General features: G+C 27.0%; 1 protein-coding gene across 4 annotated transcripts in view; it reads left to right on the top strand.

Moving 5' to 3' along the window:
• Nucleotides 1-25,744, top strand: part of LOC141529307 (uncharacterized) — a 365,923-nt gene that overhangs the window by 34,458 nt on the left and 305,721 nt on the right. For 3 of the 4 annotated variants that reach the window (XR_012479571.1, XM_074245813.1, XM_074245814.1), the window contains one exon: nt 17,124-17,163. Coding sequence is in view for 3 of the 4 variants with exons in the window: in XM_074245813.1 (XP_074101914.1) it covers nt 17,124-17,163 (40 nt within the window). In the remaining variant the exon portion in view is untranslated. Of the gene's footprint in view, nt 1-17,123; nt 17,164-17,358; nt 17,764-25,744 lie in introns of those variants that run through there. The other variant, XM_074245812.1, reaches the window with a different exon arrangement.

Below are 25,744 nucleotides of genomic sequence, written 5' to 3'. Positions count from 1 at the left end.
AATTTAAATTGTAAAATAGATTTTCTTGATTTAGAAAATATTTATACAAAAAAAAATTATTTTTTGGTTTAAAAAAATTTCTTCTCGATTGAAATTATTTTTACGAAAATTCCATATAAAATACACTACTCGCGAAAATTAAGAAAGCCGAAGAAAATGCCATATTTTTCGGGAATTTTTGACATGCTATATTTTTAAAAATTTATTTTATGCTTCTAAATTCTTATTTCTTAATTTTTGGTTGAACATTTCTTGGGCACTATAATTTTAAAGTTTCCAAATAAATATATTTAAATTTCAAGATAACTATTTTTTATTCAAATACGGCTCGTAAGAAATCCCTGAGAAATTTTTTTCGCTCCCTTCTTCTTTATTGAAAGCGTCTATGATATCAGATAGTTTATTATGTTTTATCGTAATTAGCATCAAGTAATTTTTAGGAAAAGGATTTATGATTTGAATTGATTCCGATATAGATCTCCTATGCATTCAACATTTTCTAAAATATCTCAAGTACAATAATCGTGTAGAATTATTTTAAGTAAACATTTTTTAATCATTGTCGGATTATTTTAACGATAAAATTGATTTTGAAATTCATTAATCATTTGATTCCGGTTAGTATAAACTTTTTATAACAGCATTTTAATTTTTGCGAACTAATCGTACAATCGCTAAAATTTAATTCATTTTTCTGCAGAAAAATTTTATACAAAATAATTTCTACACAACTTAATTCTATCAATTAAATAAAACTGAAAAATTTTTTAGCATCCATGAAAAGCAGAGCTTGGTACCAGTAAAACTTAATTGATTTATTGTCGGTAATAAAGAGCCCGAATTACTATTTAACTAAAAGCAAAGTTACCATCGAAATTCGATTAATTTTTAAAATTTTCCACGCTTATGATTTTTTCAAAATAGATAACTGATACATATAAAGAATGACGATACAACAAAATTTAAATATAAACTCGATCTTCAATGCGAATCAGGTCATGCTTATTTGCAACTAAATTGTGACATTAAAAATGTTTCTTATTTATAATATTAAAACCTTAATTAACTTACTCATAAATAATCTGCATGACGGTATGTTTAAAAATATAATCGACAGTGCTTTTTGTGATATTTTTTGCATCAACCAGAATTATCATGACAACGACTACCTCATATAGTTTATCAATATTTTCAAAAATCATTTCAGTCGTGTCAAAGTTTATATTCGCCACTGGATAAGCAGTTGGGTGCGCATGCGTTTGCAAAATTTCGATGGTGGTTGAGAAATGTCTTGCGCGAGAAATGTTGCGCCAGGAGTATTCTGTGCTGTAGAGAGAGAAAATAAATAGAATCGAATAACCACGCCTGATCATACTGCAGAGAACCTTAGTTGAGACACAAACCTGGCCCTGGGTCGTTACCATTAGCGGAATGGTCCAGTCAACCGAAACTGCTTTCTACGATCAATTTCAATGATCGCCATGTAGATGCCGCTGCGCTATAACCACTGGAATTTCCATTATTATCAGCTGAATTGCTTGTATTCAAGGTCTAACTATACGACACACTCATCTTTCCACATTCATATGGATGTACTTTTTTCTCAGAGGTTTAAATTTATTGGCATATCGTATATGTGCATACTTGCTCGCTGCACTGGCAACTTGTATCTATTCATGTCGTCTTTTATAAATAATGGAAGAACAGCTATTTATTAAAATTAATAATAATAATAATAATAATAATAATAATAATAATAATAATAATAATAATAATAATAATAATGGAAAATTAATGAAAAAATGTGTACTTATTTCTAGAGCCGCGGATAAATTCATGTTATTACGTTGCCGTGTATGGGCATAAATTTATCGATAAGACATGTGCGTGACTAAAAAGAAATGCTGCAGTTAAAAATTATTCTTAAATTAGGCTGCTTCGTGCTTAAATAATCTACCTTATTTATTTCATAATACAAAAGTATAATGTTGCATAGAATCAGATAAATATTTATATGTAGGAGATTTGCATTAACATATAGATTAATAATAAATTTAAAAACTTTATTAAAAAAATTTATAAGTGACGTTCAGACGTTTATCATTAATCATTAATTAGTGAAGGCATTATCAAACATTTGGAAATCTTTTAATATATTCGTTGTTCATTAGGCAACACTAATACAATTTTTTTTTTATTTTTTATTTAGATAGAAGTTAAGTAATAGTATATTATAAATTTACTCCTACCAAGCTTTTAGATAATTATTGAACAAAGATAAATTTAAGTAAGAGTATAATTTTTTTTGTTTTATTTAATCGTTTGGTAAACAAAGGAAAAAATTTTTGATGGTCTATATCACCCCACTGTTCATTTTACCCCTTTACTATAGCTGCTGATCCTAACTAATTCATACATGTGAATACGTAAAATGTATTGAACACTGAATGCAACTGCAACTTCCCGCTAATTCCATATATGGGCGCTTAACATTGCACTTAAATTATGACATTTTTGAGCTCTTCGAGCTTAAAAGTCTGATAGAAGTTTGATAAAACACTATTTTTTGAATTTTCAAACCACAATCACTTTTGAATGAATGAACCGATTTTCACACGGTTGGCAGCATTCAACGTAGTTTTTCAAGGTTAAAAGCTGATTAGTTTTTGAAGTTGATCGATAAAGCCGTTTAAAAGTTATTCCTAACTCGAATTTTGCAAAACGGGGTAAAACCAATAACTTCCCGATTTTTAAAAATCTTCGATTTTCTTAGCGGGAAATTAAAAAAGATAAAAAAATGAATGACAATAGACTTTTTTGAGAATCCGAACCATAACGATCTTTAAATTAATAATCAATTTCTTAAAATTTAATTGGATGGATTCTTGTCAGTTTGAAAACACATGTTTGTTTATATTTTTAATTGGTTAACAATTAAGCACGTTGAAGCTATAGTAATTGTTTTTTTTTTTTTTTTTTTTTTTCTAATTATTTGTTAGAGTCCGTTTTAACTGCTGTGGTCATATCGCCGACTTTAACTGTTGGGAATGTTACGTTGGGGTCTTTTTGAGTTGTGAAAATCTTAAACTACGTGTCAAAAGTCGAATCTCAACCAAGTTGGATTCTAAGACCAGCTTAGGATTCGAACCCACACCTGGCCGGTGAGTCAGTCCAAGCGCTCTATAGGCCATGCACCTTAAACCACTCGGTTAATGCCACCGGTTATAGTATTTGTTTGTTTTTGTAAGTTTATTTAGCAAATGTTTTTCACAATAATGACAAGTATTTTATTTATTTATTCATTTGTTATCTTTTAGATCTTGATAAAGTCTCAATTAGGAGACAAAATGATACTTTAATTAAGAATAGCTCAACTGATTAAATATTAATTTTTTCAGCTACCCATAATTTTATTCGTTAATAAATAATTAATGAGATTATTGATTAAAATTTATAAGACTATTATTCTTCAAGATTCATTTACTCACATTGTATTTTTAAGAGTTGCAAATATATACTGTGTAAATTCTTCCCTTGTTTATGAATGAATGAAATTTATTTTTTTTTGCAACTAAAATTTAATCCATAACATTGTTTAAGTTTGGTATTTTTACATCTAACATAGGAAAAGCCATTTTCTGAATAAATTAATTCGTAAATTTAAGTTAAATTGTAGTAATAATAACATGTAGCAGTATTATATATTTGTTTTGAACTTACCGTAAAGTTACGCAGTAACGGTCCACTAGCAGCCACCTGTTGCCATAAACTTATCCACCACTTATCTTATAGTGGATAACTATTGTCAGGCTATTTAATTTTCAATCTTTTACAATAAATATTCCTCAGAATATTGAACATAAACTTTTACTATAAACTACTTACCATATACAATGTTTTATTTTTATCTATAAAAGATTCAAAAAAACATGTTTCATCGTAAATTGTTTTCAATAAAAATTTTCAAGTTAGTCGTCTATTTTTTAAACTTGCAGATTGAATAAAATTTATAATTATTGCTGAAAAATTTTCCCATAAATTATAGATAAAAATAAACTAGTGATGTAGTGCCTTCAAAACGAACTGCCTGTAAAAGTAAAGCTAGAAAATATTTGTGGAGCAACTGAATTTTATTTGCACTATATATAAGCAAGCATATTATTTGAAATCATGTTTGTTACAAAACTCCTACAGTAAAGAATGCGCTGAAGAAGATATGACGACGTACATATATATAGTATATAGCTCAGTCTATGTCGCAAAGAAATGGAATTTGACAAGACGGGTACTCTGTGGGTTCTGATGAAATTTTATTCGGTTTCTCTTGTTTTGTTCTGTTCGCTTTTCAAATAAGTTTGACGAAGAGCCACCAAATTGAGCGGAAGATAGAAAAGGAAATGAGATGAATACGGAGGTGGGGATCGTATCGAATGAGATGAGATCCTCCTTCTCTTTTCTCATGACCCTTATATTACAGACAACGCCCGAAGCAAAGTTGTATGGAATGAAAACCATCCTCCATCTACAGATACCATGCTCTATACCACGGCTTAAACTTTGTGACTAAAATGTCTCGACCGAGTCATATCGCAACTTGAGTCCTGTTAGAAAGCAAACTCTTTATATCATTCAATGCCAAAAAATAACTAAGTTTCATTTATACTTATACTACGACTTTTCTTAAATTATTATCGAACAAGAAAAGTTTAGAGAAATAATACAAGCTTATAAGGAAAGTTTTTTTTTATTTAGTTACGATATAACTTCACTGATTGAGTTCTTGATAGACTCAATAAAAAAGATTTAACATCTATTGTAATTGTTTATTTATGTGTATTTATTAATTCAATTTAAAAATTTACTTGTAAATTTTTAACAACTTGAAATTTCATAATTCAAAAAAAGAAAAATTAATAAATTTATTTTTCTTAATTTCAATTGAAGAAAATTTTTACAAAGACCGAAATTATTTTGGATAAAGTAAATATGTTTGTGCACAAAAAAAATTCCTTACTAACGAAAAAAATTTCTCGAGTAAAGAAAGTATTGATGAAAACAATAGTTTGTCTCGATCAAAGTGAAATTTTATTGAGCGAAAGAATTGTTTCTTAAAAAAAACTTTAATTCAACTTCAATTCAATCAAGCCTATCTTGATCTTTTTCAAACATTCAACTGATTATAACGAACTTTTTTTTCTCTTCGAAACGAATAAAATTTCCTTAAAATTATTAATATTTTCTTGGTTTAAATTAATCATTTTGTAAAATGATATTTAAATGATACCAAAATGTAATTTAAATACCTTGCCGTTCGGCCTATGCCTTGGCATTTATCATAAATAAATAAATAAAAACTTTTTTTTTTGTAAATCAATATTAATGTACGAAAGGGTGAAAGAAAAATTCTTGATTAAAAAAAAATTTTTTTATGAGCCTGAAAGAAAATTTTTATTGCAATCGAAACTATTTCGGTATTCAATAACTTTATCAAATCAAGTAGAACGTTTTTTGTCCAGCCCAAAAGTTGACAAGAAATTTTTTGAAATTAAAAATAAAAGCGCAGAGAATTTACATCCTTTGAAAGGAATGTGCTACAAAAAAATTCATGTTTTAGCTAAAAAAATTATTAAAAAAAAAATAAATTCATGATGTTAAATTACGATTTTAATTTTAACCCTTTCATCAGATAACATCTTATGATTATGGTTATGGAAGACAGAAAAAAAAATGATAAAACATGTGAAAAATTTGGCTGATTATTATTTATTTATTCATTACAAAAAGACATATTAAAACAATTACAAATAATGCAGATAAAACTTTAGTGACTGACCAATAAATTTTTAGCGTATCCAATAGAGAAATAGAAGTACATAATAGTATTTTTCTAAAAATAAAGTAAAACAAGTAAAAGAATTTATTTGATCTCTTCATCCACTTGATTTTTATTGTTTACTATTTCCAAACTCCATATTATATAGACTTATCTAAGTGTTTTTTTCATTCAATAAACATGAATTAGACTTCAATCCACTTACCACTTGGACATTTGCTGGATGCTAACTGAAGATACTTTGATATTTTACTATTTATTATCTTAATACGTGATGTATTTTTTATCTAGAGAAATGATCTCGAGTTATCGAAGACGAAAAAAGGCTTGTAAAAACCTTTCATACTTTTAGTATCATTGGAATAGTTTATAGTATAATTTTACTACTTGAATCTTTATGAATTACATTATATATTTTGAGTTAGATGACTTAATTTTTTTAATGTACGATTATTTTATGAGCTGGAATACTTACTTACTTTACTTGAGGACGTTATTTACCTGTTTACACTTATACAATTTTTTGTTTAAGAAAATCGAATATCAACTGTTAAATAACAATTAAAAAATTTTTCAATCCATTTAATTTTCAACAAAATTTGAAAAAAATTTTTTTCAATTGATAACAAAAATATTAAATCATACAAAAAATTATTTAATTAAAAAAAATTAATATATTTTTAAGATAAAACAAGCGAATCGTATAAATTAGTAAAAATCTCTCCCAATCAAGCTATACGAGACTTTGTCCGCAATTATCATTCACTCACCTTTACTTATAAACAGCTAGAGCTTAATTGTGAATAGATTGTCTTTTTTTTCTTCACCGACTGGACTATTAATAAGACTCAACGACAAAAACCACCGTCTATCTTACGACTTTAAGTAAATTATATTTTTAGAAATTTCTTAAGTTTAATTAATTCTATTATTAATCTTGTGACGTTGGTGACCTGCGTCATAAATTTTAATGATGAATTTAGATCCTAGTTCATAGAATAACCATTCAAGTCAATCGAAATGTACTGGTAGGATTTAATCGTAGTCTAATCACAAAGTTAAAGAATCTCCTCGCTATGTAGAATCACAGATATAATAACTACAATTAAATTTGATGAGATTCCCGGAGTGGCTTTACTTTGTATCTGAAATCAAAAGAGACTGATCTTAAGTTGGATACTTTTATTTTAAATCTAGAAAAATACCTCCTAGAGAAGTTGAATTCTGGTGAACAGCATATTTTATGTTTAAATAAATAAATAAAGAACATTGATGAAAAAAAAATTTTTTTTATTTGAAATTTTCCATACGATTTTTTTTGTTAAAATTCTTCATGAATCAAAAAATTATCTTAGTCCAAAAAATTTATTATTTATATGCTAAGATAATTTTGATTGTGGTATTGTAAAATATATGTATTACTAATTAAAACCGTACCTGATGCATACAGTGAAAATTGAATAAATATGTACTTTATATTTATCAATAATCAAATCATTAAATAAAAAATTCTTACTAATGTTCATCACTTGGATTGCTTAATGATTTAAAATCTCTAAATGAAAATAAAAATTATTTATATTCCAGGTCAAAAAATGTAATCTTTTTCAATTTGAAAATTTTTCTATGCACAGAAAGAATCATACGGTAGCGTCAATGATCTTTTTATTATAGTTTTTACAATTTATATGATGATAATTTTTAAAATCATGCGATCCCAAAAATTACTATCCAGATGGTTACATTTACATCGAATGTTGATGACTCGGAATAGAATTTGTTTGTTTTTATTTTTTAAAAATGCACACTAAAAAAAAAATTATTTGATCCAACTAAAAAATTCTTAAACTAATAAAATAATTTTGAAGAGTTTCATAGTATTGAATGAAGGAGAAAAATTTTTAAATCAAGAAAAATGTCTCGGTTCAAGAATTTTTTTATTGAGCCAAGTTAATTTTTTTTTAAGTCTAAGTATTCATTTAATGATATGTATATATGACATTTCTGATGAGTTAATTATTTTTAACAAATATGCATTTTACTATTCAAATTTTAGTAGCTGATAGAAGGGAGTTTAATATTTATAATTATTATATATCTATAATGATCCTCAATATATGAATACTAGATCTAACTATACATTTGATGGTACACTGAAAAAAAAATTAACTTGAATCAAGAGAAAAATTCTTGAACCAAGAAGATAACTTTAGAGAATTTGATTGTCTTGAATCAATACGAAAAATTCTTGAGTTGAATAAAATTTATTTAAACCAAGAAAAATTTCTTGGTTTAAGAATTTTTCTACTTAAATCAAGAAGATGAAATTTTTCAAAATTATTTACTTGGTTCAAGTAAATTTTTTTTTCTGTGTAAATTTAACCATCCAAATGGAAAAACTTATGATCGCATTATTGTAAGAATTACTATCATATAAACAGTAAAAACTACAAGACAAAGATCATTGACTCTACCATAAAATTCTCTTCGTGTGGAAAGTATTATGTAAGCTTCAACTTTAATTAGTAATTTATCTCGAATTAATCTTATAAATTCAATCTAATCAAACAGACTCTATTACGAGAAACATCTGACCGAGTATATCAATTTATCCAGCTATTTATAAAAAGAAATTAATATCATGGAATTGGCAGAATTCTAGGAACTTAGTTGCGTTATGAACATCATTTCTAATGATTTAAGAAATTACAACCTACATTAATTCATCAATTGAACTATTTCCAACCACAAATAATAATTGGCTGCTTCCTGAGATTATTATTCCACTGTAACTTGAACTTGGTTGTCAAGCCTTCACTTTTAAACAATAAATAAATATAAAAATGCCTTACTTTTACAGCACATTGTTGTGTACCGTTAAAAACGAATATCTAGCTCTTAGATAGTAAAAAAAAATCTAACCATTGCATATGGCAAAAATTCCAGTTCCGATTGTTTAAGATTGCCTTACATCTAAAGTACACAGCTTTGAAGTAAAAATAACTCAAATTTTGATGAGAATCGGTTCCGCTTTCACCGCAAATGCTTGACTTACTTTAACGGTTTCAGTTCAACCCTTTGAAATACATTTTCACCTAACGGGTGTTTTACCCTTTTCTATTATTGCTCACTTTTACTAGATCTTAAAGAAAGAGTTAAAAATACCTGCAAGTACTTGGTAGTGAAACTATTTTTATTTTGAAATGTATTTTGTCTCGCCATGGTTGGAGCTGTATGTATATGTATAAATGTATACATTTTGCTTATATTTATAGATAGTGCTAGCCAAAAGACAGATATTATCGTTAAATTTTATCTACACGACTAGAGTTTAAATGGTGTTTTTATGAAAAAATTTAACGCAACGTGTTTTATTCTAGTAAGATTTTAATTAAGATGAAAAAAGGTATAAAGTAGCTAGCAGAATTTCGTTTAAAATCAGTAACCGACGGTGTTTGACGCACTTTAGACTTATCAAGTTGCTCTCAACAAAATATCATATTTCACGTTTTTAAAAAAATGTCATTTATAATTTACAATATCTCATAAATTTATTACACAAATTAGCAGTTAATTAAAAAAATTTATTTATTGTTTGAAAGTGGGAACCGCGTATTTTTGACCAGAAGAAATTAATAAATTAGGCTTTTCTTTTACGAGACATTCAAAATAAAAGTAATCAAAATATTAAAAAATAAATTTTTTATTTTAAAGAAAATTAAAATCATTACTAAAACTTATCTACACAAATATAGTGAGTTCAATATTTTTCGTACTTGAAAAAAAAATTTTTATACGTCTCTTATTAAAATTTTTATGATTTTTATAAAAAAATTTTTTTTAATAGAAAAATTAGCATTTTTGAAAATTTTGTTACCCAATTTTTCCATTAGTTAATTAATAAATTAAAAAAAAAAAAAAAAAAAAAAAATTGATATTGATTGAATGACCAGAAATAAAATGGTTTCCAGTTTCCAACAATTACAAAAAATTTAGTACCATTATTATGGATTCTCATAGTCGCAAGTGAAATTTTGAATAATTCCAATAAAAAATTTTTTTGTCACTATTAAGCTTTTGTATTAAAAATTTTTATACCCACTATTTAACATTTTTGTGCGCTAGTTTATTATAGTTTTGTTAAAGCAGCATACAAAAGTAATAATAAAAAATTCTGAAACAAACTTTTATGGAGTCGTGACAGAAAATTTTTTACTGTGTACATTTACACAAGAATTGAAACATCAATTACGTTATAGCACTCAACATTTGTTTGCTGCAAAAATATTGGTAACAGTGTCATTTCGAAAAAGTTTGATAATATTTAAATCCGTAGAGTTTACCAATATTATACAATCATTGATGACTATAAAATTAAATTAAACGATTGATCGATTAATGGATCAGGTGGGCTTGTAGTTTCATCTAGATTAATTTTGCTGAAGCAAGTTAAAGAGTAATCCGATGTTACTTTAGCACTTTTGTAAAGTAAACACGTTCAAATTTTCGTATTTGAAGGTAGATCACGTTTGGATAAAATGGCGTCTTAAATCCCAACGATATGAGCTTCAGCATGTCTTGTTTTTAACCAAAATAGATTTCTCAAGTACACATACAAACCATGTAAGCAACAGACAGTTTAACAATAATTTTCAAATTTAAAGTTGCATGACTTAAATTAGCCGAGATTCTTTCGTAGCAAGAAACTTGCATTATGCAAATAATGTTCTCCACTGAGATTGTTGAATTTAAATGGAAAAATTACAGCAAGCAAATCTAAAGCTGTTGTAATAGGTCTTTACCAAAACGTACAGTGTGAAAAAAAAAAAAAATAAATTTTGTTTCATTATCAATATCGAGAGCTTATGAGTGAAACTAAAATGTACAAATAGGTGCACCAGTGTATGTGTGGTAGTAAGATTTGTGTCTTTAGGAACGCGAACGTCAAAATATCCGACGGACGAAATCACGAATCCGGGTAAATCCAACTGTCATATAAAACTGATACTGTCATACATACAAAGTACGTACATCAGTAGTTGTGTGAAATGTCAACAGATGAAAGAATAAGATCTACTAGGTGGACAAAAAGAAGGTCTTTAGGATATAGCTTTCGCTAGGACACTGCCAGCAAACCATACATATTGCTCTATATTTCCCAGGAGAACTAAGAGAGCAAAGCTCAATTTCAAGCCCGATATTACGACTGATATTACGAAAGAACATCGGAGTAAACACTCGGCTTCCATTTCGTCAGTTCCAAGGACTTGTTTGTATTTCTTTTGCTCGATACATATCATAGTAAAATGTTGAGTTGCTTTCACACTTTTTTTGCTACCAATATTATATGTTGGTGTTTTACCACTCATATTTTTTTTTTGCTAGTTAATTATAATTTATAATTTATTTGGAACTTATTCTTACGGAATCAGTGTGCAAAAATAAATCTTTCCGTTGAAATGATGGACTGATAACAATATTAACTTGAAGAAATTTTTCTTAGTTCAATAAAAAAAGGTATTGACTCAAAAAAAAAATATTGGCTGCGGCTGATAAAAACAATACGACTGTGAAGGAAATTTTCTTGACATAAGAACGTCCTTGGTAATTATAGATACATTTTTTGTCTGAAAAAATGTTCTAGTAGATCAACTTAGTTTTTAATTCAAATAAAACTATTTATGTGTTAAGCTTTCATAATTGAGACAAATACACTGATAAAAGGATTTGTTTATAGTTAAAAATATTTGTTAATATTTAATAAATCATTTATTAGAGACCACTTTTTAGTATTAAATAAATATTTCTTAATATTTAAAATGATTTATTTGTATTTAATAAATCTGATATTCATTTATTAAATATTTATAAATCTTTTTAAATACTAAGAAATATGTATTTAATATTAAAAAGTGGTCTTTAATAAATGATTTATTAAATATTAACAAATATTTTTAACTATAAACAAATCCTTCTATCGGTGTATCGATATTTTTTATCAAGAAGTAAATGTTTCATTTTGATTTATTCCTCAGCTAAGAAATCTTTCTCTCAACAATATTTCGTTTTTTTTTTTTTTTTTAAGTGTATCAATTTTAATGGCCGAAACAAACCTTTCGTTTCGTGGAAATTTTACTATTTGACGAATTTTCCGTCTTGATTCAAGATAATAGAACTCTTTAAAATGATTTTTGGTCCAAACATTTTTTTTCTTGAACCAAGTAAATATATTTTTTTTTTCATCATATCTGCACTGAAAGTTTCAATTTTTTGCTCTGTTGTGCAGGAAGAAAGTGCGATTTTTACTTTATGGAAAAATAAATGTACAGCTTGACATTTGCACTCACCTTTTCACAAAAACAAGAGTACAAAATTTAAACTTTTGGTTACAAACATGATGAACAAAAGTACATGTGCCCGCGAGAAAAGTATGATATCCCAATCCGCGTGTTTACGACCCTCGCCTTCGGCTCGGGAGACAATTTTACACGCAGGTTAGAATATCCTACTTTCCTCTTTTGGTGCCTAATATACTATAACTACAATGAGAAATAGTATATTACACACCGAGGGAAGTAAAGTAAGAAATGTCTCAGATCACATGTAATTGTTGGCCGAGGCGAAGCCGAGGTCAACAAACATGTGATCTGAGGCTTTCTTATTTACTTCCCGAGGAGTGTATGCTATTTTTTTGCTCGACGAAGGCAGAAAGTGGCAACTTCATTTAGCGCAGCGGGCCGAAAGTTGACGCTTTCTGCCCGTCGAGCAAAAAAAAATTGAACAGATTAAAAAGAATAAATTTACAACTAAAAATATTATTTTGAAGAATTTTACTGCCTCGAATCAAGCAAAAATATTCTCAGGCGGAGTAATTGTTTTTCATTTAAGTAAATTTTACTCAATTCAAGAAGGTCAATGCAACTCTTCAATATGTTGCACATCGTTCAAGAGATTTTCTCTTTAATCAAGTTAATCTTTTTATCAATGTATAAGATAAAAGCTCAATGCTTAAAGAATGACTAGGTAATTTTATTGATAATGAACAGTAAATAATTACCAAGTAAAATGTATGGTTTATTGCTGCAATTAATCCATAAATAAATAAACATTATTTAACGATATTACCTAGATAAAATCGTCATTAAATACTTTGTAATTCATCATAAATTAATATTTATGACACTTGAAAGATAATAAATAAACAATATTTTGAAAACAAACTTATATTTTTTAGATAAAAGTTTACTAAAGAGTGTTCTGTTAGAGTGTATTTACAGTTGTAAAAAATAAGTGTAAAACGGTGTTTATGAGAACGTTTTCATTAGGATCGCACTTACCACGTCAATAAAATTTAGTTCAACTCATTAACGCGGTCATTTCAGACTATTTTTTGTCGTTAACCTTCTGTTGAATTGTTTCTGTTTTTACTATGAATGTTTTTTATCTTTCCCGCGAAAATTTGAAATCAAGATTACTGATGTTTTTAATCTAAGCGGAAAAAAAAGTATAATCATAAAAAATTAAGAGATAATAAAAATAGTTGTTCTTATCAACTTTAAATTGATAAAAAATAGAGTGCACATGATAATCGACAATCCCAGCTCATTTTTTATGGATTTCAGTGTTACGTATTGAAATGGACTCGTTTAATTTAGATTATATTTATATAAAAAAATGTTAGCGTCACAAGTTACAATGAAAAAAGTTAATGCTTAGCTTGTGATTATTCTACAGCCTAGAATAATATTACATATACGTATAACGAGGTTTACGTTTGCGACTGGACAAATTTAATTAAATTCGCTCTCAGTGTACTGATAAGAAATTACTTTTCGATCGAAGGCAAGTAGTTACCAACGGCAAGCAGGTTAATTATCAACTACCCACACATATATATGATTATTTAATATTGGTGTTATTGTAAAAAATATAAAAACACAACATATAGATTTATAAGATTATTCAATTAAAAAAAAATATATATTTTTCAATTTTTTTAAGTCAAGAAATAATTATGCAATATTAATAAATTAAAACTCTTGGACGACATAAAGAAAATTTTTCATTCAAAAAATTTCAACAGAATATTCAACTCATTTAAAATATTTTAAGACTAAAAAATGCCGGACTTCGCTAATACTTTTTGTAACATCAAAAAATTTTGTAAATATTTTTAAAAAATTTGTCAAAGCAATAATTTAGTTTTTTCAAAAAAAATGTTTATTTCTTTTACTTTAGCTGATAACGTTTTAATTTAAAATCTATTACAAAACCCAAAAATATAAAAGTCTTGAAAAAATTTTTTTTCTTTGTTAACGAATTTTATTCTATACCGACTGATGATAATTTACTTTAAAATAATAGTTATTGACTATGGGTACAAGAATCTTAATCCAAAAATTGGGAAACCAAGAAAAAATCTTAAAAAATGACTGGCTGTCTACAAAATAATTTAATTTGTTCAAAACAATTATTTTACATTTATTCTTGAATTAAATTAGTTTTTCTATCCGTGTGTAAAATAGTTTATGCTGTTACCAAATTTTTAAGTGATGCCAAAACTTATCATGTGATTATTTAGTCTAATATAGAAGTAATTTTGAATATTGTGCTTCAAAAACTACATAATGGGTTATTATTATCAATGATAACAGGCAACAATTTCTTAAGCATAAATATACTTGCCAATTAATTTAGCAGTAGTTATTTGCTTATCACTTCTGCATGTAGGCAGCAATATTGGTCCATCAGCATATTTATGCCATTTGACTTCAGCACAATAGTGGGAGGGTTTTTTCTAACCAGAGAAAAAAAATACTCTGTTCTTTATTCGATAAGCGACAACATAAAAGTCTATAACTAGCGTATCTGGTACATAGTAATAAAGCTCACACACGGTACATGTTCGTACCTGACTTATAAGAGGTTCGACAGAGCAACGAATTGTGCAGTGGTTTGCTTGAACACCGTCGTTGAGCACTTCTTGGACTTGCGTTTTATCAACACCTTAAGATTTCTATTTTTTTCTCTGGAATTCATTTTCTGCAGGGTAAGCTATTTACTGAATTAAATATTTTTAACTTATGGATAAAAAATTATAGTTTATGTCAAGTATTACGAATTAAAATAGAAAATAGAATTACGTTCACAGTAAAAAATTTTTCGCCATTGCATCAAAAAAATTTTAGGTTGTATTTACATATAACTGTGTTAAATATTTAATACAAAACTTTTTGACGCAATTATGCTAATTTTTTTACTGTCTGCTCCCTTAGAATTCAAGATTATTACACAGTACATAATTATTGTTAATCTTCATAAATTCTTCATAAATAATCTTCATATACGAACTGTCCGTGTTTTTTATTTTCTCAGCTAAATTTTTGTATTTATTCTGGCTTACAAGCGTAATATACTCTTAGTTTGTCTCATTTTCTTGACCCACAAATCATGAAAAAAAAAAAAAAAAAAAAAATACTACCAAGCCGACCTAACGGTTCGCAGTTTCATTTTTTTTTATTCCGGAGCTATTCTAACAACAGTTACGCTGGGAAAATATCTCGAGCGATCGTGATACTTATTTTGCTTCATTTCTTTTGGCTCCTTCTAAGTTAATAGATTTAAAATGTATCGCAATAAATTTCCTCTATAGCTTGAATTTTCTTGGCTGGCAATAACTTATATAATATCATAAAAAATATGGAAAATAAAAAAAACTTCAATTAAGATTATTAGTTGAATTATATTAAAAATATTTCCACCAAAAATTTCAGACCTTAGTTAGCTAGTAAACTATTTAGTTAACATTAAATGTTTGATACATTTCAATATTCCATTGAATTTCTTAACTCTCAATAATTTAAAATGTAGGTATTAATTTGTTTTTGAATCAGCAAATAATTTCTTTGTTTATTATTTTGAAAACTTGTTTTATATAAAGTTTAGAAAACATTATTTTATAGTGACGGTAATGTGACAGTAGATATGTTGTTTAATAATTTTCATTCCAAGCTAGTGGTAAAACGCGTCCAGTTATCCCGGTACATGAGCAGACCTCCCAATTGCACCAATTTATTTTCATGTTTCTTCGTAGAATGGCTGATTCAGTATATATTTTTATTGCTTGATAATTTTACGGTGACAGTATACATATTTTCAACTTTTATAAGTTTTTATCTTATAAAAAAAATCTTTTTCATTAAACATTTTTGAAAAAAAACTAATTAATTAAGAAACGTGGTTGTCATAGTTGACATCTAAGGCTTCAATGATGATGTATGGTCATTGATATACTAATAAAAACATTAACTTGATTCGAGAGAAGAAATATTAGACCAAGAAAATTATTTTGGAAAATTTGTTTATTTTGAATTGAGAAAAAAAAATCTTAGTTCAATTGAAATTTATTTTCTTGGTCTTAAGAACTTCTCATAATTCAAATTGCTTAAATTTTTCAAATTGATCTTTTTGGTTCGAGAGTTTTTTTTCTGAATTCAGTTAACTTGTCATCAATCAATGATGGAAATGTTATTCTAATGTAAAAAAAAAATAAAACTAAAAATCATCAGCTTCTAGCATACACCAATATGAAAAATACTGAGTCTGTTGCAGAATTTCATTATTTATCGTATTTATTTCGTTGTTTACGATTCAGCAAGATAGGGTGCTGGTGTAGGAAGAGTAGACTAGTTAATGTTCCATATTATCATTACGGGTTATATGGCTGGCTCTTAAATTTATAAAAATTCATACAAAAAAGCTCTTTTATTATATTTTATCAATTTTTAATAATTTTAAATAACAATAAAAATATTAACTAAAAATTTGATAATTGTTTTAAACCATAAAATTTGTTTTTTCCTTGTCACGCACAGTAAACAATATTTTGTATTTGTGTTGAATACGGTATGTGTTAAAATAACACAAATTTTGTGTCAATCGTATTTATCACAAAAATTGTATTGATTTTATAGAATATTTTTTTACTGTGCAAAAAGCGTTCAAAAATTAAGTAAAAATTATTAACTTTTCTTGAAAAATAAAAATCTCCATATTGATACAATTTTAAGTTTTATTTCGAAGATATCTTTTAATTTTATTCATTTTAAAATCTGAATGAATCTCGCAAACTGATTTAGGTTGATTAAAAAAATAGTCAACTGTCATTTAAGTTTGATTCGAGTGAATTAATCAAAAACTGACTTTTAAATGAAAAAAAAGTTTTTTTCTGTTTAATTTTAAAGCAAAGAAAGCGTGAATTTTATTCATGATTTTGTATTCTATGTTACAGGTATTGACTGAACTTTTAAAAATGGCTCGGCAATCAATGGGTAAGTTAATAATTAAATTATTAATAAAAAGTATTTATTTAAAATATATTTAAATGTAATAATATAAAAAAAAAAAAAAAAACCCCGAGTCTGAACCTTGGGATCTGCTTAACATATTTTTTCGATGTTTAAATTCCAAATAAAAAAATTGGGTTGACTTACACATTTACACAAACTTCGGTACGTCGATGGAAGTCGGAAGAGAGCTTCATCCTGATTGGTTACCCTTATATTTTCTCTCTCGGCTCTCGTTATCCCCGGAACGAACAAGTCCCATTGACATGAATAGAATAAAGCAGAAGAGTGTTCTGCCGTTGGGTTATAGAGGTTGGGTGGAGAAAATGCTCCCGCTTCAGATGAGCAAGGAAGTGCGAAAGAATGTTAAGAGAATGACGGAAAAGGACAGATGCTGCGGGGATCACGGAAAATAGAAAGTTTGTCAGACCTGGGATACTAGAGAAAATGGAAAACACGCTCCTAAGTTATAAGTTGACATAGTTTCGCCTTTTATGAATCCACTTAACATCTTTTAGCATAACAAAGTATCATTTTTGAATTATTATTTTAATTTCAACTTTGATTAAATTTGTTTTACTGTTATTCTACTTTTTAAAACAATAAAATAATTATCAGATTTAACTTTTTGCATTTTCCAGCTAGTTTTTTAAAAAATAGAATTTATTTTTAGTTTCATTCTTCATAGAACTAAAGTTAAAAAAAAAAATATTTAAATATGCTTGTATAATTTAAAAAAAAAAGTTAAGAGTCTTCACTTGACCAATTGATTTATATGTCTACAATCATCTTATCTTCAAGCCTTTAATAAATCTTTCGATAGTCGTAGGTTTAATTGAACCGAGTGAAGACACTCAAAAATTACCGTATGACGAAATCTTTTTTGACTGAAACAAATTATGTACTCAAACATTTTCAGACTGTTATGAGCTTGAGTTACTTTATAAAAATTTATGCGTATGTTGAAACACTGTAGCTAACTAAAATAGGACGGGGTATTATCGCCTGATTTATTTTTCTATTTATGCATTAGGTGGTAGAATATAATTTTGAACATTCTACCAATGTTAATAACATACAGAAAAAAAAATTTGCTTGAATCAAGTAAATATTTTTGAAGAACTTTATCTTCTTGATTTGAATAGAAAAATTCTTAAACTAAGAAATTTTTCTTGACTTAAATAAATTTTATTTGATACAAGAATTTTTCGTCTTGATTCAAGATAGTGAAACTCTTCAAAATTATTTTCTTGGTTTAAGAATTTTCATCTTGATTCATGTTAAATTTTTTTTCAGTGCAGCAAAATTTTTTCCTTCATTTCGATTTAGACTGAATTTATTTCATAATGAAGTAGAAAATATCATCTTACAAAAGATCTAATATGCAACATAGTTGACATTTATTTTTTTTTCACGAAAACTTTCTTTATTAGATGCTATAAAAGTTGACTTAAATGTCGGGTTGAATGTCATCGCAGAAGTCGTTGCATCCATGTAATTTTAAATGCAAAAGATACTAAAGCTAATCATGATGGTTACATAAATTTACATAGACATAAATGTTACATTCTTTCTATATAAATGAGCACATTTCTGAATGAGATACCTCAAAAAATCCAGTTCATCTGAATACCTAAGAAAATAATTAATTAGTTCATAGAAATATTTAAATTCATTGTCATTCATCATCACTAATGATAGTTTTTATTGATTTAAAGATATAATCTCTAATAAAACTTTTATTATTATGAAAATAGAAATATAATTATTTTAATAGACAGTAAAAATTTTTCTTAGCATAAATGATTTTTTCTGTCAAAATTTTTATCAAAAATAATCTGACGAATACCTCATACCATTTTAGTCGAAATATATCGACACATAAAAGTTAACATGCGCACTTGCGCGCGTATTTCCAGACTGGAATTGTGAAGACACTATTATAAACAGAGAAGGGATCCGATAATTGTACGGAGAACTTAAAGTATGTGCTTTGATGTCTAAGAAAAAATAATTCAAATTTTGTACGGGATGTTGACCGTAAAAATTATTTACATTGATTATTTTCTAATCGACAAAAATAATTTTTGACTTCAATTAAGAGAAACCAGACATTGATATTTCTTTGGGCTATAAATAGAACAATGCATATAAACTTAATTTTGTGATCAATTGACGTACCTCTTAACCTATTGGTAATGTTAAGCAAGTAAAATCAAGGCATGCAATGATTTTTATTTCCTTTTCATTGAGTAGTACATAAATTAAAAAATTTTTTCTGCCCTCCGGCCGGAAAGTGGCAACTCTCTGGCTGCTGCGCTAAACGAAGTTGCCACATTCCGGCTACGTCGAGCAGAAAAATAGTATACACACCTTGGCCAGTAAAAAGTAAAGCCTCAGACCACATGTTTGTCAACCTCGGCTTCGCCTCGGCCAACAATTACATGTGATCTGAGACTTTTCTTATTTTACTGGCCTAGGTATGTAATATACTATTATTGTCGATTGTAAGGGAAAAAACTTTTTTTTTTTAATTTATAAAATTAATTGATCGTTCTCAAGTGGAAAAACTATTTCCCTTATTTTAATATATTTTCGTGAATTCTTAATTTGGTCTGTGAAAAATGATGAAAAACTTTTAAAAATTTCTTTTTACAACTAAATGAACGGAAAACTACGATTTAATAGTTGATAGTAATTTTTTTCAAACGTCAATAGTATACGATTAATAATTAGTACACAGAAAGAAAAATATGAGAACGGTTCCCATAAATTAATGAAATTTTTTCCAATACCATTATAGGAATTACGACTATAAATGATGGGAGCAGTTCCTATAATTATGAGAATGCTACTCATAACATTTTAGGAATGGTTTTTATAATTTATAGAAATGGTTCCTATACCATTATGGGAATGATTCCCACAATGGTATCGGAACTATTTTCATATATTATGGCAACTATTACTACAGTAGTATAGAAATGTTTTCTCTCCGTCTATATCACTGTAAATCCAAGTGTTTTAACAAAACACACTTAAAGTGTTTTGTTCCTATCTTGAAGTATTGTAGTCATTTTTAAAACACTTCCACGTGTTTTAATTTCCTATGTTAAATGCCCATTTGTAGTTACTTTTAAAACACTTGGATTTACAGTGTATACTCATCAAATTTTTCAATTAGTGAAAATTGTCTCATTTATAATTGGTAGAGTTTTTACTAATTGGAAAATTAAATCTTATAAATAAAAAAGTGATTGATCTATTAATTCTAAAATTATCTTGGATCTTCTCCTAAGTTTTTAAATTAGTACACGGAAAAAAATAAATAGTAAATGCAACATGATTTAATCTTGGTAAATAAACATGATGAAATCATGTTTCAGTCACATGATTTGCCATGTTTCGGCTCCATGATAATTATGTTGCGGTAGCATGAGAAAAATCAAGTGATAGCAACATGATTTTCATGTAGCCTTAATAGCATAAAATTAAGCTGCAATAACTAAATATTTATGGTTCAGAAAAATTATATATTATCAAGCAACTAGATGTTTTCAGATTTATAATATTGCAGATAAAAATTAGAGTACATTATTGAATTAAATCATTTGTAAACGATATTTTTGCTTAATTAATTGTGTTATTTTTTTTCGTCAATAACATTAGTACGTAGTAAAAAAGTTTTCTTAAATAAAAAAGAACAAAATTTTTTCAAAAAAAGCTCCGTGGGAAAATCTATTCAAATGTGAACCAATCATTCAGCATTACAACTGTGCATGCGCAAGAAAATAGAGATCTACTTCAACTTCGCGAAGTTTTCAACTGCGCATGCGCAAGAAGACAGCGATCTAGTTTAACTTCGCGAAGTCAAGCTGCATTTGATACACTGATAGAAAAACAATCTTGATTCAAGAAACTTTTTTTCTTCAAAATTTGAACTTTTGAAACTAGATATAGATATATTTCTTGCAAGAATTTTTGTCTCTTGGTTCAAGATAGGTGATAAAATTGATTCAAGATGTTACCGACTTCTGTTAAGAATGGCTTTTTTTTGAGTCATTAATTTACTTATTTCCAAGAAATAATTTTTTTTCGGTATAATAATTAAAGACTATTTAGTTTTTGAAATATACTTTGATGAATTATTTTAAGTTTTTAAACGATAATGTTATTTTGGTTGAAAAACTAAATGTATCGATTGAAGATAATATAGCTCTTAAGCCAAGAAAATCTAAATCAAAACAAGAAATTCTTAAAGCAAAATAATCATTTGTCTTCCAAAATAAATTCTTAGATCAAGAAAATATCTCTTGAGTCAACATAAATTTTCTATCAGTGTATACGTGCATCAGCTAATCAATGAATTTTCAATTGTAATAATAACTTGTTTTCTCTAATTCCTATACAATTGTAAATTTCATTCAACAATAATTATTTATAGATCCATTTACACAAAATGCTTTAAAAGAATGGAACTTGAAAAATTTAGTAAACAATTTCGACAAAAGTGATTGATCGCAGTTTAGAAAAATTTACAAAATGTATGCAATAATTAATTTAAAGATAAAGCCAATAGACTTGGTATATATTTAGTAGATTTATTTTATAACTATTAATTTTGATGTCATTTTCATACACTGAAAACAAAATTAACTTATATCAAAAGAAAAAATCTTGAATCAAGTAAAATTTACTTAAACAAAGATAAATTTCTTAATTTTAGAATTTCTACTCAAATCGAGAAGATTGAGTTCTTCAAAATTATTTTCTTGATTCAAGTAATTTTTCTTTCTTCACATTTGCAATTTCAATAAATGCAAATTTTACTAATTTAGTTTTAAAAGTTAGAAAAAATAATATTACAAAAAAAGCTTTTAAATCATAACATATTTTCACAATTTCAAACTATAAGAATACCAAAATTTTTTAATAACTTGAGTAATAAATAATTCAAAATTTCTAATATTAAAGCCTTTGTAATTATAAAAGAAAATCTTATGAACTTATCTAATTAATTGTTTTAAAAAATGATATCTAAAAAAAATTTGATATTCATACATAAATACAATTGATAATTCCAATAAAGTTTATTGTTTGTTTTATTTTAAATTTGTCGAATTCAAAACAAATTGATTTTTTAACTTTCTGAAAATTTTGTTTGAATATCACTGCTAAATACTCAAATTAAATTTTTTAAAAATGTGAGTTAGTGGTTTCTCAAAACGTTTGACTGTCTAAAACAACTTTTACACATAGAAATAAGCGGCACAACATATACTGAGACAATACTTTTCCGTCTGAAGATTTGTGTACATTGATAGAGCACGTAGCGCCATCTCTGGTGTCAGTGTGGACTCGATTTTTAGATCGGGTGTTATTTTTAAGGGGCTTAAGGGGTAAACCTGGAGGGGGATAATGGTCGAAAGCGGGATGGATCAGTCGAGACCTGTAGACTGTATTAGTCTTGCAGACTTGCATCGATTACCGTTGAACTTCCCCTCCATCACTCAACTCTCGGCTACTTCAGGGCCGGTTTCATTTGTATCGATCCTTTGCGTAGGTTACATTTTATAAATAATAATTTACCTCACGAAAACTTTTTAATCATGACAATGAATTACTATCAAAGCTTTTGTTTACCAATTTATCATAATTCATTCATAAACGTAGAAACAATGAGCTGTTGATTAAAGAATCAATCGTGTGGTAATAATTCTAAAAATACAACACTGTACAGAATTACAATTTTTTTCATCTATAATTCAACGTTGAATATTTTATGTTCAAAAAATTACGTATGCAAAATAAAAAAATGTGAGCTGTATTTTTAAAAATTCCGCAAAATATTTAAATCCATAATTTTATACGTCTTTAAACTCTTTAAAGTATCGTTAAAAAATTAATGTGCAGCTTTATTGCATTTTTGACGGTTACTTATAAGCATAATTTTTATTATAATCAAATGTTATTATTTAAAACTGTAGCAACCTAACAGATAATTGATATTTTGACCTTTTTATGGTCTCAGTAAACATTGCGCTTGAATGAATTTTTAAAGAATCCAGATAAAGTAATAGCAAGCGCAAAAATATAAAATAAAACTAGTGATTTTAGATTATGGAGAGAATATAAAGATAAATGTCAAATATCCAGCCACTTTATTATAGGTATCATCGTGTAACTCGTTCTTCATCACAGGGTTGAACGGATCTCTGATAGATGGCAGCTAAAGTCTCTTACTCTAGGGAATTCTGAACTTTACCTATTACCCATATTTTCTTCGGAAAAAGGTACACTTCGGAAAAGGTTCAAAGCATAACAAATAGAAATTGTAACTACCTTTTTACTTAGTGGCTTTGAAGTTGAATTGAAAATACTTTTATTTTATAATTAGATTAAGCAGTTAGCATCTAATTAAGCATGGAGAAATCCTATGTATAAATTTAATAACTTTATGTCTAGCTTCTCCTTTAATTAACGCTCACTTGAGTTTATTCGTAAATACTTGAGAAACTTTTGAGTAAATTAAATCTAGGTATCTTTAATATCGATAGGGATTCACTTCACTTGGGGGTAAAATTGTTGATGGTGGTATTCGAAGGCATAAAAAAGAAACAATTTCTTTGCCAAACATGAAAATTGGGGTGGTAGATAGAGCTGGATATTCATTTTTTTTTAAGTCCATCAAATATGTCAGTTTATCATTTTTAGAAAACTCTTTCCAAGAATCAGAACAATTAAAAAACTTTTAAGAGTCGCTCAAGGTTTTTGAAAATTTTCAAGAATATAAAGATTGAATTTTCGTTTATTTTTGATGATTTTTTTGTCATATTAAATATCAAAAAAATCTTGAACTCTAACAACGGAAAATAGACTCAAATCGTATAGAATATCAATCATATTATGTAAAAAATGATAAAATAGCAAAAAAGAAAATTGAAAACAAAAAATTAAGTTTTTGAAATTTTTTAAATGATCTCTAAAAGTTTTTTTAATCGAGCTAATTTCTGCAGAAAACTCTACAAACATGATAAACTATAAAATACTTCTGTAGAAAAGTCGAATAATTAATATTTGGTTTTTTGCGCCTTTCTCATAATGTTAATCATACGAAACTATTGATTGAAAAAACGTCAATCTTGTCGATTACGTAAGGGGTATCTATTCTGGTAATTTTTTCAAATTTCAGTCGATTTTTATTGACATAAACTACGCAGTTATGAAAAACTAAATACAGGAAGTGTCTGTTATTTATAACTGTGTTTTCAATAAACACATTACCTCAGAATTTTTTTATTTATAAAACCAATTTTGACAGCTGTGACTTGAATTATTTACACTAAAAGCCCACCGTCGGCTCTCTTTAGAATTAAATTTTCAAGTATAGTTCAACCGTAAAATTCACCAGAAAAGGACCGAAAAAAGACAAGTAGTCATGGGTTATTCGAAAAAAATATTTGACACGTTTCTACTGCTTACAAATTGCTACATATGCTCCATACTCGTACGCTAAAATTTTTTTTTGTTCCAGCAGAAAACATTTATGCTAATTTTTCAAGAAAATCTTTTTTAACCTCATGCAATATTGTGAATACAGAGTTATAAGTTCTATAAGAATTCTAAATCTTATTTGCAGTTATTCTTTTAACATACAAATCACCAATAGATCATTTTTTTTTACGTTATATTAGCGTTTTAATCTTGCTGAATTATCTTGTAGAGATATTGTTATTACTTATACTTTTATGTTAACTTTATTCAAAAATTTATTGAGTAACTGAATCAATCGATAGAATATATCAAGGAATCAAATCAAAATCTAGACCATGTTTCGAAGATAATATACATTATCTCAGTGGTGGAAGATAATAATATATTATGATACTTTACAACAAATGAAATGCTCGTACAAGGTAAAAGTGTTGGTGAGCGGGGTGAAAATAAAATACTTGATTCAATAAAGTTAAGATTAACCCTGCGCTCATAATAATCCTGATTCAGAATTTTAATATTTTAAATTATCTAATACTGAAATCAGCAGTCATCAGACTATTGTTTATAATTCTTAAAAAAAAACTAGACTGAAGAAAATATTAAAAAAAAATTAGATTTACAAAATATTCCCATATGAAATTAAAAAAAAATTTGTTTACAATAATTTTATCATCAAAAAAGTTTTAAAAAAATATCAGATGTCTGGCAATTTTAGTTCTAATTTTTCATGTTTATTATGAAGATAATTAGAAAGAATAATCATCATAAAAAAACATTAATGATGATATAAAAAACTATGTGACGTTGCATGAGTCTTAAATTATAATTTAAAATACAAAATTAGAGTAAAATTTAATAAGTTTATTATCTGGATTTGTTCGTTCTTTAAAAACACAAACTTGCCGTGAAATAAATTTCAAGCATATTTTATTTGTATTTTCTTAAATATAAAAGTGAAGCAAAGAGGAAATAAAAAAAATATACAGAAGGATATTGAGGGCGTATTCTTTCCGACGGTCTGACATATAAAGCGAGCACCTTTTCCCATGAGTAAACTTACAGTGTATGC

Source organism: Cotesia typhae, unplaced genomic scaffold, assembly GCF_013202065.1.
Source record: "Cotesia typhae breed Kobodo isofemale line unplaced genomic scaffold, CoteBio_Ctyphae contig_48, whole genome shotgun sequence".
NCBI classification, from domain to species: domain Eukaryota; kingdom Metazoa; phylum Arthropoda; class Insecta; order Hymenoptera; family Braconidae; genus Cotesia; species Cotesia typhae.
Note: the sequence above shows the minus strand (reverse complement) of the source record. Positions and strands in the feature narration are given on the sequence as shown.